This window comes from Solanum verrucosum, unplaced genomic scaffold, assembly GCF_900185275.1.
Source record: "Solanum verrucosum unplaced genomic scaffold, falcon-dt-bn FXZP01000255.1, whole genome shotgun sequence".
Classification (NCBI taxonomy): Eukaryota; Viridiplantae; Streptophyta; class Magnoliopsida; order Solanales; family Solanaceae; genus Solanum; species Solanum verrucosum.
The window spans coordinates 221,982-235,099 of record NW_026020006.1 but is presented as its reverse complement, the minus strand read 5'-3'; the positions used below and the strand labels follow the sequence as shown (position 1 = coordinate 235,099).

Sequence of the window (13,118 nt, the reverse complement as noted above, 5' to 3'; positions counted from 1 at the left end):
GGTACAATTCTTAACTATAATGATTAAGTAAAAATTGATATCAATTTTAAGTATCTGTCATATGTACTCAAACTTAATAAAAACTTATACTTTATTACTATTAATTAATATTATGGATTGATGAAAAAAAAAAAAGACCAAATAAACAATGACTAGGAATTGACACTTCCCACGTGGTGCCATCATACTGTGGTCTACACTTTTTTTTGTGGAGGGGCAGTTTCAAGTAGTTATCTCCAAGAAACCAGCTCTTTATATTTCACAACTTTTTTTTTTTTTTTAATTGTAAGATTTTTCAATTAATTTGTTGTTGACTATATAATAAGCATAAAAAATTCTCAAAAACACTTTCATTTCTTCAGTCATCATAAAACAAAAGATCCCTTTTTTTCCCCTCTTCTCTTGTATTTAGCAGGAAAATAAAAGTCCCTTTGGAAAATATCTTGAATTCATCAAAAAGATTCAATCTTTTTTATAAGGTTAGTTTTCTTCTCTTCTTTTGTTTATTGGGTTTCTTAAATCTTGATTTTATTTGAATATTAGTAGTTGGTGTTGTTTGATTTTGTATGGAGTTTTGATTAGTCTAATTAGTGATTTTAATTGCTTATTATGTGTAAGTTCTTGACTTTGTTTATGGGTTTCGATTAAGTTTGTGTTTAGTGAATGAAAGGTTTGTTCTTTGCTTTACTGTCTTGAATGGAAATTTTCTGTTTCTGTATATATGAAGTTTGGAGTTACTCTTGTTTTCCCTTTTTTTGGTTGGTGGGGCAGATTCAAGATTTGAACTTTATGTGTTAAAGTTTGAATTTTTATCACAATTTATTTGATTTGTAATGGAGTTATTAGTTAAATGCAAGCTTTTGACTTTGCTTATGGTTTAATTAAGTTTCTGTGTTAATCTTGCAATCAAAGGTTTGTCCTTTGCTTACAGTTCTGGATGAAAAGTTTCTGTGACTTTTGTATGTATGAAGCTGTTCATTTGAAGTCCTTTTTTGGTGTGTGGGCAAAGGCGGATTCAAGATTTGAATTTATGGGTTCAAGTTCGAATTTTTATTGCAATCTGTTTGATTTACTGAGTTTGAAATTTATTACTTGTACTTGTTTAGTGAATATTTTAACACATATATAAGGTTTAAGCCAAAGCTACGGGGTTGAAATGAACTCGTACTTTTGTGTGCTGCATCTGCTCCTGTTTGTGGGGTGGGGCAGAGACGGAGCTACATGATCAGAACTCTGAAGGGGTTCATTTGAATCCCGTTAGTCGGAAGAATATACCATGCGAATAGAGTAAAATTTAATCCCCTTTGAATTAGGAAGCTTCTAGTGTATTGTGTGTTCAAATCTTAGGTGTGACATTCTTGTATTTTTTAAATTTTCCTTGTTAGACCTTTTTTCTTAATTCCTTTTTATTATGCTAATTCTTGCTCTTTATGTTGGTCGGTAAGAGGGATATTGATATTGGTCCCATAGTATTGATTCCTCACTTTTGCTTATGTTAATTATTCTTGATCTTTATGTTTTGTCGATAAGATGGATGTCAATATTGATTCCTATCTTTTGCTTATGTCAGTTATTCTTGATCTTTATGTTTTGTCGGTAAGATGGATGTCAATATTCATTCCTATCTTTTTATATGTCAATTTTGCTCTTAAAGCTGTAAAGTAAGTTTTTTTTTGTCTTTTGAGTAGTCTAGTGGCGGAGACAAGATTTTCACCAAAGGTTCATCATCTACTTATATCATAGAAAAAAAAAATATGATAAAAACTCTCTAGCTATGACTCTGGAGTAGTCATTCATGTTTCTTCTTCATGGTATGAGAAAACATTTTAACATGAAGGATTTCTGGTCTGTGTTTCCAATTTTTTCGGAAGGGCTTAAATTTTCAGTATTTGTTAGAAACTTGGTTGTGAGTTTGTTGCTGATATTGCTAACACTTCATTACGACAATTTGATTGCTTGTGAATTAGAAAAATTGCTCGTGAATTAGAAAAAGATATGAGATGATTCGGCCTACACGTGCAAGATTAGAATATTATTTCTAAGTTTCCCAATTCTGTAAAGTTAAAGATCATATTTAAAAAAAATATATGATATGATTAGGCATACACGTGCAAGACTAGAATATTATTTCTAACGTTTCCCAATTCCGTAAAGTTAAAAAATCATAGTTCTCAAAAATATATGACATGATTCGGCATACACGTGCGTTGCACGTGCCGAGAAACTAGTCTAAATAAAAGAAGAAGAATCATTTCACTCTACTCTATCACCTCAGATCATTTCAGTCTTTCACCGCCAAAAGAATATTGTTAACTGACAGGGCAAAACAAGATGACCAAATAAAGTATGACTAGGAATAGACACTTCGCACATTGTGCCATTAAACTGTTGTCTGCAATATTGATATAGAGGCAGTTCAAGTAGTTGTCTCCAGGAAACCAGCCCTATATAACAAGCACCAAAAACTCTCAGAGACCATTTCTTCAATCTTCTCTTGTATTTAGCAGAAAACAAAAGTCTCTCTGGGAAAAATCTTGAATTCTTCAAAAAGACTCGATCTTATTAAGGTTTGTAATACCATTTGATTTTATTCTTGCTTCTTCATAAACAAAAGACTCAATCTTTTGAAGTTTCTTTGATTCTTGTTTCTCGTTGACTATTGGTACTAGCTAATATTTTCTTTATTACTTCATTTAGTAGGTGAAGACGATGAATTAATCTTGTAGTGCATTAGCTGTCTTTGCTTGTTCTTTTCTTGAGGTGAGTTGGTTACATTCTATCTTTTTCAATTGTGTCTTTGCATATATAAACTTAAACCATCATTGTTTTGCAAGTTTCATACCTAAAATGTCGGGTGTTCATGAAAAAACCCTTGAACTCGTGAAAATACACCCCGAAGGAATATGACAGGCTATATGAATATCATGTTCCAAAAGCTCTTCCAAAGAGTTCCAAGTGGCGGTACGCATGGAAACTATTTTGCGAGTTTCATATGTAATTTATCGAGTGTTCACAAAACCTCTGAACTACCATGAACTCATTGTGTCACGTAAACTCATTTTAAAGACTTTTTTCATCTCCCATGTGCCTCTCAACAAGTTATTCTAAATATTTTGACACATATTCAATCAAGGGTTTTTAATCTTATGGGAGATATAGTCCAAGGATAATAGGAACACACAATAAACTAGTTTAGGTATGAAATTTGCAAAATGATATAGATTAGGGGGATATTTAACTTTTTCATTCTATACAGAAAGACCTAGAATAACATGCACTTTTTTCCCCCCAAAATTCAAATAATTTAATATTAAAGAATTTTAGCACGATATTAAACCCTAGCAACAATAAGAAGCACAAGAATCCATGAATCAAAGCTTAATTCGGAATTTCCTAAGTGCTTACCTGGGAAAAGAATCTATCACCGAGATCTTTGGAAGTTTTTTGCTCTCCTCGAAGAAATCTAAAAATGGAGTATTGTGTGTTCAATTGAATTCAACTACAGTTAGTTATGAGGCTTTGTGTAAAATTACCCCTTATTACCATTTTCTCTTTCTTGGTAATATAATAATTAACCATCTTTATAGAAATAGAATTTCTAAGATCACCAATATCTAAAGATTTTGACCCTGTGGCGAAGGACTGGTTGTAGAATGTGAGATATAAATACCTGTGGAATTTGTGAGCTGTAGTTGGATGTTTTGATTTGATGAACTGTCCATTGTCTTTGTGGTATTTGAGCCTAGATGAATGATAATAGCTTCATTTGTTGTTTATGATATCTGCTTTTTAGAAATTTGGTTGAGTTTGTTATGCGTGTGAATTAGAAAACTATGTGATGATTTGGCATACACGTGCAATGCACGTGCAGGACTAGCATGTTGTTTCTAAGTTTCCAAGTTCTGTTTATGATATCTGCTTATTATAAATTTGGTTGAGTTTGTTTATGCGTGTGAATTAGAAAACTATATGACATGATTTGGCATACACGTGCAAGACTAGCATGTTGTTTCTAAGTTTCCAAGTTCTGTTTATGATATTTGCTTATTAGAAATTTGGTTGAGTTTGTTTATGCATGTGAATTAGAAAACTATATGACATGATATGGCATACACATGCAACGCACGTGCAACACTAGCATGTTGTTTCTAAGTTTCCCAGTTCTGTAAAGTTAAAGATAATATTTTAAAAAAATATATGACATGATTCTGCATAACGTGCAACACACGTGCCGAGAAATTAGTCTAAATAAAAAAACGGAAAATAATTTCTTCAGTCTCTCGCCGTAGAATAGACACTTCCCATGTGGTGCCATCAAACTGTAGTCTACAATATTGGTGGAAAGGCAGTTCAATTAGTTATCACTAAGAAATGGTCCCTTTGTTTGACTATATAACAAGCACCAAAAACTCTCAGGGACCATTTCTTCAATCTTCTCTTGTATTTAGAAGAAAACAAAAGTCTCTCCGGAATAAAAAATCTTGAATTCATCAAAAAGACAAATCTTCTTAAGATTTGTAATACCATTTGATTTGATTCTTGCTTCTTCATAAAAAAGGCTCAAATCTTTTGAAGGTTCTTTGATTCTTGTTTCTCTTTGACTTTTGGTACTAGCTAGTTTTTGATTTTGTATGGAGTTTTGATTAGTCCAAGTAGTGATTTAATCATTTAATTGCCTATTAAATGCAAGTTCTTAACTTTGTTTATGGCTTAATTAAATTTCTGTTTCAATCTTGAAAATCAAAGGTTGTTTTTTGCTTTTTTTGAATGAAAACTATATGATATGATTCGACATACACGTGTAACACCCGTGCTGAGAAACTAATCTAAAATAGAGACAAGAATAATCATTTCACTCTACTCGGATAGAATATTGTGAACTGACAGGGGAAATGACCAAATAAACTATGACTAGTAATAGACACTTCCCCGGCGGTGTGTCTAAAATATTGGTGGAGGGGGGGTTCAAGTAGTTATCTCCAAGAAACCAGCTCTATATAACAAGCACCCAAAACTTCCAGAGACCATATCTTCAATCTTCTCTTGTATTTAGCAGAAAACAAAAGTCTCTGGAAAAAAATATCTTGAATTCATCAAAAAGACTTGATATTTGTAAGGTATGTAATACCATTTACCTTGATTCTTTCTTCTTCATAAAAAAGACTCAATCTTTTGAAGATTTTTTTATTCTCGTCTCTAGTTGACTATTGGTACAAGCATTAATTTTCTTTTATTACTTCATTTAGTAGTTGAAGATATTGAATTAATCTTGTAGTGCATTAGGCGACATCTTTGATTGTTCTTTTCTTGAGGTGAGTTGGTTACATTCTATCTTTTCAATTGAGTCTTCCCTCAATCAGGTACCTAAACCAACTTCATTGATTATCACCTTTTTTTCCCCTTTGTTCTTCCCTTCATATGTCTGACCAATTAGAGGTCTACTTGCTGAAGAGGTAAGGAATGTCTTTCTCCCCACTGTGTGTGTGTGTGTTGTTTATCATATTCACCTCAGTTCATATCGACATAGGTGTAGTATTTTGGTGAACGACTGGCCGTAGAATGTGAGATATAAATCAATATGGAGTTTGTGATGCTCTGATTAGATGAACTGTCCATTGTCTTCATGGTATTTGAACCTAGATGAATGATAATAGCTCCACATGCTGTTTGTGGTATCTTTTTATTGTATTTTACACCGCACTGTTTTTACAGTAGCTGTGTATTTTAACATGTTGTAGCAGCCAGCATGTCTCAAAGTTACTGATCTCAAAACTTGAAGGCATTTTTAGAAAATTATATGACATCACGTGCGAGAAACTAGTCTAAATAAATGCAAGAGTAATCATTTCACTCTACTTGGAAAGAATATTGTGAACTGACGGGAAAAAAAGGATGACTATACAAAATATTCAAAACATGAAGGTGTTTTTAGAAAATTATATGACATGCTTCGCATACACGTGCACGCACGTGCCGAAACACTAGCCTAAATGAAAACTAGAGTAATCATTTCACTCTACTTGGAAAGAATAGTGTGAACTGACAAGGGAAAAAAACATGATCAAATAGACTATGAGTAGGAATAGAGACACTTCCCACGTGTTGCCAACAAACTGTGATCTACAATATTGCGGGATATCTCCAAGAATTCATCTCTATATAAGAAACGCCCAGAACTCTCAGAGACAATATCTTCAATCTTCTCTTGTATTTAGCAGAAAGCAAAAGTCTCTCTGGAAACAAAATCTTGAATTAAAAGACTTAATTCTTTTGAAGGTTCTTTGATTCTTTCCCTTTGACTATTGGTACTAGCCAGATTTTGATTTTTGTATGGAGTTTTGATTAGTCTAAGTAGTGATTTAATTGCCTATAGAATGCAAGTTCTTAACTTTGTTTATCGTTTAATTAAGTTTCTGTTTTAATCTTGAAAATTAAAGGTTTGTTCTTTGATTTTTGAATGGAAATTTTCTGTGACTTTTGTATATGTGAAGCTGATTATTTGAAGTCTCTCTTTTTTGTTCTTTCCCTTTGGTTTGTGGCAGAGACGGATCCATGATTTGACGCTGATTATTTGCTTCGTACCTTTTTGTGTCGTCTTGCTCTTAATGTTGGGAGTAAGAGGTTTTTGTCTTCTGAGTAGTATGGTGGTGGAGGTAGGATTTTAATCGAGGGGTTTGTGGTTTATTATCTATATATATGCATAAAGAAAAAATTGTTATTTTCCAATGAATGGCCCTGTAGATCCGCCCTTGAGTAGGCGATTCTTGTTGCTTCTTCAGGGTATGAGAAAAAGTTCTATATATGTTGGATATGTTGTTTTCCATTTCATGAAAATAGTTTCTGTCTTTTCTGCCTTTTCCTCCTCCTTTCGAATCTGCTAATTTCCCTCAAGTTAACATAAAATTGACCTCACATGTTAAAAGTCATTACTGTATTGATTAACTTTTCAGTAGTTAATGATCTGAATATTTCAAGTTCGTTTTTTTCGTCTATTTCATTTTTGCTTTTTTTTTTTTTTTGGGGGGGGGGGGTGCAGGGTGCAGGGTGGGGTTGAAGATCTTTTTTTTTTGTCTGTATATTAATGGAAATTTGATGTTAGGCATAGCAATTATTCAGATATCTGAAAATTGGCTCTTTCTAGTACACTTTTCTATTTCTAAGAATGAATTTGATTTTAATTTTTAATACTTTTGTTGATAAGCTTGTGAATCTTTGGTAATTTTGTCACTTCATTTAATACTCTTTTTAATTACTTTATTTAGTAGTTACAGATAATGATAATGAATTAATCTTCATTAGCTGTCTTTCTTTCTTTTTCTTTTTTGGATGTGAGTTTGTTCCATTTTATCTTTTCCAATTCTGTTTCCCTCAATTTGGCATCTAAAACCAACTTCATTAATTATCGCCTTTTGTTTTATCCTTTGTTCTTTCCTTGATATGTCTGACTAATTACACATTCTGGTTTAGAGGTAAAGATTGTCTTTCCCCTACTGTGTCCGTGTGTGGGGTTTTATCCTTTTCACTTCTGTTCATATCACCATAGGTGTATTATATTTGGTGAAGGGCCGTAGAATGTGAAATATAAATATCTGTGGAGTTTGTGATGTTTTGATTTGATGAACTGTCCATTGTCTTCGTGCAGTTTGTTGTACCTGTTTATTGGATTTAACACAATACTGACTTTACTGTAGCCGTGCATTTTAAGATGTTGTAGCAGGTTACCTGCTTTTCTCGAGGTTACAAATCTCACTATTTGTTGTAGCGTAAATTCTTTTTTACACTGTCAGTCTATAGAAATTTGTTATTTTGCTGACACTTCTGATTCATACACTGTGATAAGAAGATGTGGATGCCTTCTTACTTGTGTTGGTGTGTCTTTTTCCGTCTGGTATACGTTGAGATTTTACATTTTTTGTTCTTTGAAAAGCTTCTTGGTTCTTTTATGAGAAATCTCCTGTTAGCTTTACTGCATTTTACCAAATTCTAGTTTCATCAAGTATACTGATACATGATTTTTTTTATTGGCAGATTTTGTTGGTTATGACATTCGACGTATCTGTTGAAAGCTTCTGAGACTGTCACTACTTTTAACGAAGAGACATCGATAGCTTGGAGCAGTTGTTCAGCATCTTAGCCAATTTGAAGAGAGCGCGTGACTGATCCCAAGATGCACGCATCCCAGATACCTCAATCATCAGGCGGAGTTCACAAGTTGTGCCATCAGCCAACGGCGAACTTTGAGCAATATTATAGCCCTTACCATGTAGTTAACAACAATTCCAGCGATACTAGCAGCTCGGGGACACAGCTCTCTTATCAGACACAGAATGAAAAGTTTTTCACTCTGGACTCACTGCCTGATGCTGGTTATGTCAGCTATGATTCGCCTCCTGCTGTTAGCGTCTCGTCCAACTGGAGTCCGTTCTCTCCTCAGTGTTCTCAGTCGTACATCTCGGATCAGCACCATTCCTCAGACAACACTTATGGTTCACCCTTGAGCGGGTGTTCAGTAATGAATGATGGCAATGAACTGAAGCATGTGCTAAGGGAGATGGCGAATAATTTGCTAGGGCCTGGTTCTGATATTGATGAAGACAGCAGTTGCTCTTTCAATGGTGAGGTCTCAAAACCTTCAAAGTGGAATCGAGTATTGGAAATTGCACCGAGCTTGGACATGAAAGAGCTGCTTCTTGCCTGTGCTGAAGCAATATCCGATGTCGAAGTCACAGCTAGAGATGCTCAGATGAATGTCTTAGGGCAAAAGGTATCGGATGCCGATGTCACAGCTAGAGATGCTCTGATAAATGTCTTAGAGCAAAAGGTATCGGTTTCCGGGGAACCTATGCAACGATTAAGCGCATACATGTTGGAAGGACTCAAAGCAAGAATATATTCTTCGGGAAGTAACATATACAAAATGCTCAAGTGCAAGGAACCAACTGGTTCAGAATTGATCTCTTACATGCAAGTCCTCTATCACATCTGCCCCTACTACAGATTCGCTTACACATCCGCCAACGTTGTGATCGAAGAAGCCATGAGGAATGAGAGCAGAATCCATATAATTGATTTTCAAATTGCACAAGGAAGTCAATGGGTGTTCCTTATGCAAAATCTTGCTCATTGGCCTGGTGGACCCCCTTCTGTCCACATCACAGGTGTTGATGATTCCCAATCAGCTCATGCACGCGGTGGTGGACTTCACCTAGTAGGTGAAAGGCTAGCAAAAGCTGCTGAATCATGTGGAGTGCCTTTTGAATTCCATGCTGCTGCTATATCGGGCTGTGAGGTTCAGCTAGAAAACCTTCAAATTAGACATGGAGAAGCCTTGGCAGTTAACTTCCCGTACGTGCTGCACCACATGCCAGACGAGAGTGTAACCACTGCAAACCATCGAGACCGTCTACTTAGACTGGTTAAGAGCTTGTCCCCGAAAATAGTCACCCTTGTCGAACAAGAATCTAACACCAACACTTCTGCTTTCCTTCCAAGATTCCGTGAAACTCTGGATTACTACACCGCAATGTTCGAGTCAATTGATGCAGGTCGCCCGGGGGATGACAAGCAAAGGATCAATGCAGAGGCGCATTGTGTGGCACGAGACATTGTCAACATAATAGCATGTGAGGGGGCTGACAGAGTGGAAAGACACGAAGTTTTTGGAAAGTGGAGTATGAGACTTACAATGGCCGGATTTACTCCATGCCCCTTGAGTCCATCAGTTGGTGAAGCCATCAATGGTGTGTTGAAAGAGTTTAGCCCAAATTATCGATTTGCAGAGAACAAAGGCGCGCTTTATCTTGGATGGAAGAACAGAGCTTTAGCGACTTCTTCAGCTTGGAGATGACTGTCGTCTAAGATGTAAATCTCTCCCTACATGATCTTGATATGTTTACCTTTTTTATTTTACGAGATGTAGGACAAACGAAAATCTTAGGCGTGTACATGTCAACATTGGAAATAAAATAGTGAACTTTGAAATAGAATTGTGCATCTTCACATTTGTGGACATGAATTTAGCAGAAAACATCTAAACAAAGTTAGACATTGGAAATGTTCTTGTCTCTTTTGCTTTCTATGTTTTATCTCTTTTTTTATTTATGAGTTGTATCAATAATTGCATCAAGGCTTACTAGTTGTGTCAAACAGTTACAAAGTAGTAGTGATATCATATCAAGTTTGATTCTTTGGTTGTCCTGTAGATCCTATATCTATCTATATGAAGATGAAATCATGTAACGAAGGGGATTCTTGTCTGTACAAATGGTATTTCGTGCTTGGAACGACCATGAAGTAATGATACTTCTTTATCTTTTGAGTGTTTTGCTGGATCGGTTGAGAATGATTCTAATCTAGTCTCTATCACAATAGAAGGAACTCCGGTGGGATCTTCATAGATAAAAATAGATCGGGTTATAATCATGTGTTCCCACATCGGATGAATGGGGAGCTGTCTTGGGACTTATAAATTACTTGGGCTCTCCCACCTCAATAGTTAACTTTCGGGTGTGAGTTGGGCCCAAGGTTGTTGGTATCAGAGCCAATGTTCAACTCATGGGGCCAAGGCCCGGAGTGGTGGCCTGGACTTGAAAGGGGTGCCAACCGTGACCAACGAGGTCATTGGCTCTCCATTCAGCCTATGTGTGACATTGCTTCTTTGGCCTGAACCGAGGTGATGATTGTAGCAAACAACATTAGTGTTCACTTGCGGATATTAACTAATTATACACTGACAATGTAAAGACGTCATACACAGATTTAGTCACATAACTGTGTGAAGTTATGTTCTGTTTTCTGCTATTTAATAGCTTAAACTAATGATTTTAGTACCAAATGATTGTAATAGTCCATCTGTAGCAATAAAATGCTTAGATCATTTCACCAGTTTTAAAAGTTACGATGTTCGGGCTCTTCAAAAATATTGTTGCATGTGTGTCCAGATCTAACAAAAAGTGAAGCATTTTTGGAGGTTCCGACATCAGTGTGCTTCAACATTAAGGAGAAAGGGAGAAGTAATTTGTGATCTTTGTGATATATTATTTTCGTTAAGTACTCTTTTTGTTAATCGTTAAAAAACCTTTATATAGCTAGTAGGGGATCAAGGTATACAACGAGTAGAAGTCATGACCTGATAGTTCAAGGTCGATATATTGTTGGTCAATGATTAATTTAACCATTATTTTTCTTGAATTTCAGAAAGTGAATCCTTCTTTTAATTTTGGATCTTGGCCTTAACCAAGGCAACATTTATGCAAACAAAAACATCTTTAATTTAATTTAAACAAAATAATTATCAATGCAAAATGTACATAAAATACACAATTTACAAGGATACACATACAAAAAAAAAAACACCTAAAAAAGAAAAAAAAAACAAAATTAAGAAAAGAAATTATTTATATTTTGGAAAAAAAATTCTACCTTTTACAAAAATGATACATCAAAAATATATTCAAGAATCTTTGATTATCTCCCCTCTTGTATGTCTTCAATCGCGATTCAATTCCCTTGTTGTACGTTTTACATCAAAAAAAAAATGTTCCAAAAATATTTGATTATTTCTTCTCTCGTATATTTTCACGATCACGATTTGACGCCCTTATACAAGGTTGTTGTTGTGCTTTTTACAAGCTTTTCTGCATTCTTTTTGGCAATCAGTCAATGTGAAAACTCTAATTTGCAAGCATTCATAATAACATTGTGTTAGAGAATAATTCATATTATTGCTCTTTTCAAGTGCTACATTTGTAACTTTTTTTGTTGCATTTGTAGCCACCAACAGGCAAAAGATCAATATCAAAGTAATCATTTTACTGCTGGCCATATTTGTAATAAACAACAAATTAGAGAAAATAATATATTTTTTGTGTGAATGATTTATAAAAAAATATATATGTTTTGTGTTTTGATTGAAAAGAGAAGAAGGAAAAAGAAAGATTTTTGTTTCTTCTTTCTTTTCCCTTCTTTCTCTTTGAAAGATTCTTGTTTGTGTTTTTTATATTAAAAAAAGAAAATGAAGGGATTTGTTTATATAGATTATTTTTTTTGAAAATAAAAAGAATGTGTAAATTAGAAGGCCAAAGAAATGAATGGTATAGTTGTTACAAATTTCTATGGTTTAAAAAGAATGTGATGAAGAAAATACATTATTTGGCTCACATGAAATTTTGGAATGCCAATAATAAATAGTGTATTATATACAATTAATTTCTTGAATTTTGGGTTGAAGTTGTTGGGGAGTTGTAACCTACTACAAACAAGGGTCATAAATTTTTCATCTAAATACATTAGAAAATAATATCTCCAATCATTTGAGAATTGGAGGGCATATTTTTTTATAACAGTGATATTCAAATAAGTGTATTTTGATTAAGTAAGAGGGAATGTCGAAGATAGGGTTAGTAACTAGAATGAAGTCGAAATAAAGTAGTTGTACCGGAAGGTGCGACCTAACGGCCAACTAAGCTGCGTAGGAAAGGCCCAAAGTTAATCCCAAAGAGAGAATAATGAAATTTCATAGGGTCTTTTTGTCTAGATGCAAGTAGTCCGTATCTTCACAGACATATCTATTTCATCGAGTCTCTCTTCAAGACCGTACATTACGATTTTTGTGCGGGTAAGAACTTACCAGATAATGAATTTTGCTATATTAGGACAGTTATAGTTATGACACTAGTCCATGCATGACGATATGACAATATAAATAAAATAAAAAATAGGACTTGGTAATTGAAATACAAGTTTCTAAAGTTTTTTTAAGTTTTTACTCACAAAACTTCAACTTTATTTTTATGTTCAAATAAAACTTAAACTTCTAAATATCCTTTTTCATCAACAAATAATACTTCTTTTTATTCAAATAATATCGAAACGCCTAATAAGACAAATCAGATTGAAGCACAGACGGAACAAATTGAATTATACAAAACTAGAAACTTCAAAAACAGTCAAAAAATGTTCTTCTCCCCTTGAGATCATTTACATTTTCTAAAGAAAAAGCTTGTCCTATAAACTTCTTCTTCAACCAACAAGAAACTGAATTACATCTTGGGAGAAGTGATATTGACATGTCTTAGGACTAAAAATAGGAATTGTTTACTTTCTTTTTTTTAACCTCT

General features: G+C 34.2%; 1 protein-coding gene across 1 annotated transcript; it reads left to right on the top strand.

The window, feature by feature from the left end:
• The first annotated feature begins 377 nt into the window (after positions 1-377).
• Positions 378-10,054, top strand: LOC125819413 (scarecrow-like protein 13). Its single transcript, XM_049498846.1, has 2 exons — positions 378-479; positions 8,029-10,054. Exon 2 carries the CDS (start codon positions 8,168-8,170, stop codon positions 9,845-9,847), a length of 1,680 nt encoding a protein of 559 aa, XP_049354803.1. The 5' UTR covers positions 378-479; positions 8,029-8,167; the 3' UTR covers positions 9,848-10,054.
• The last annotated feature ends 3,064 nt before the right edge of the window (positions 10,055-13,118 follow it).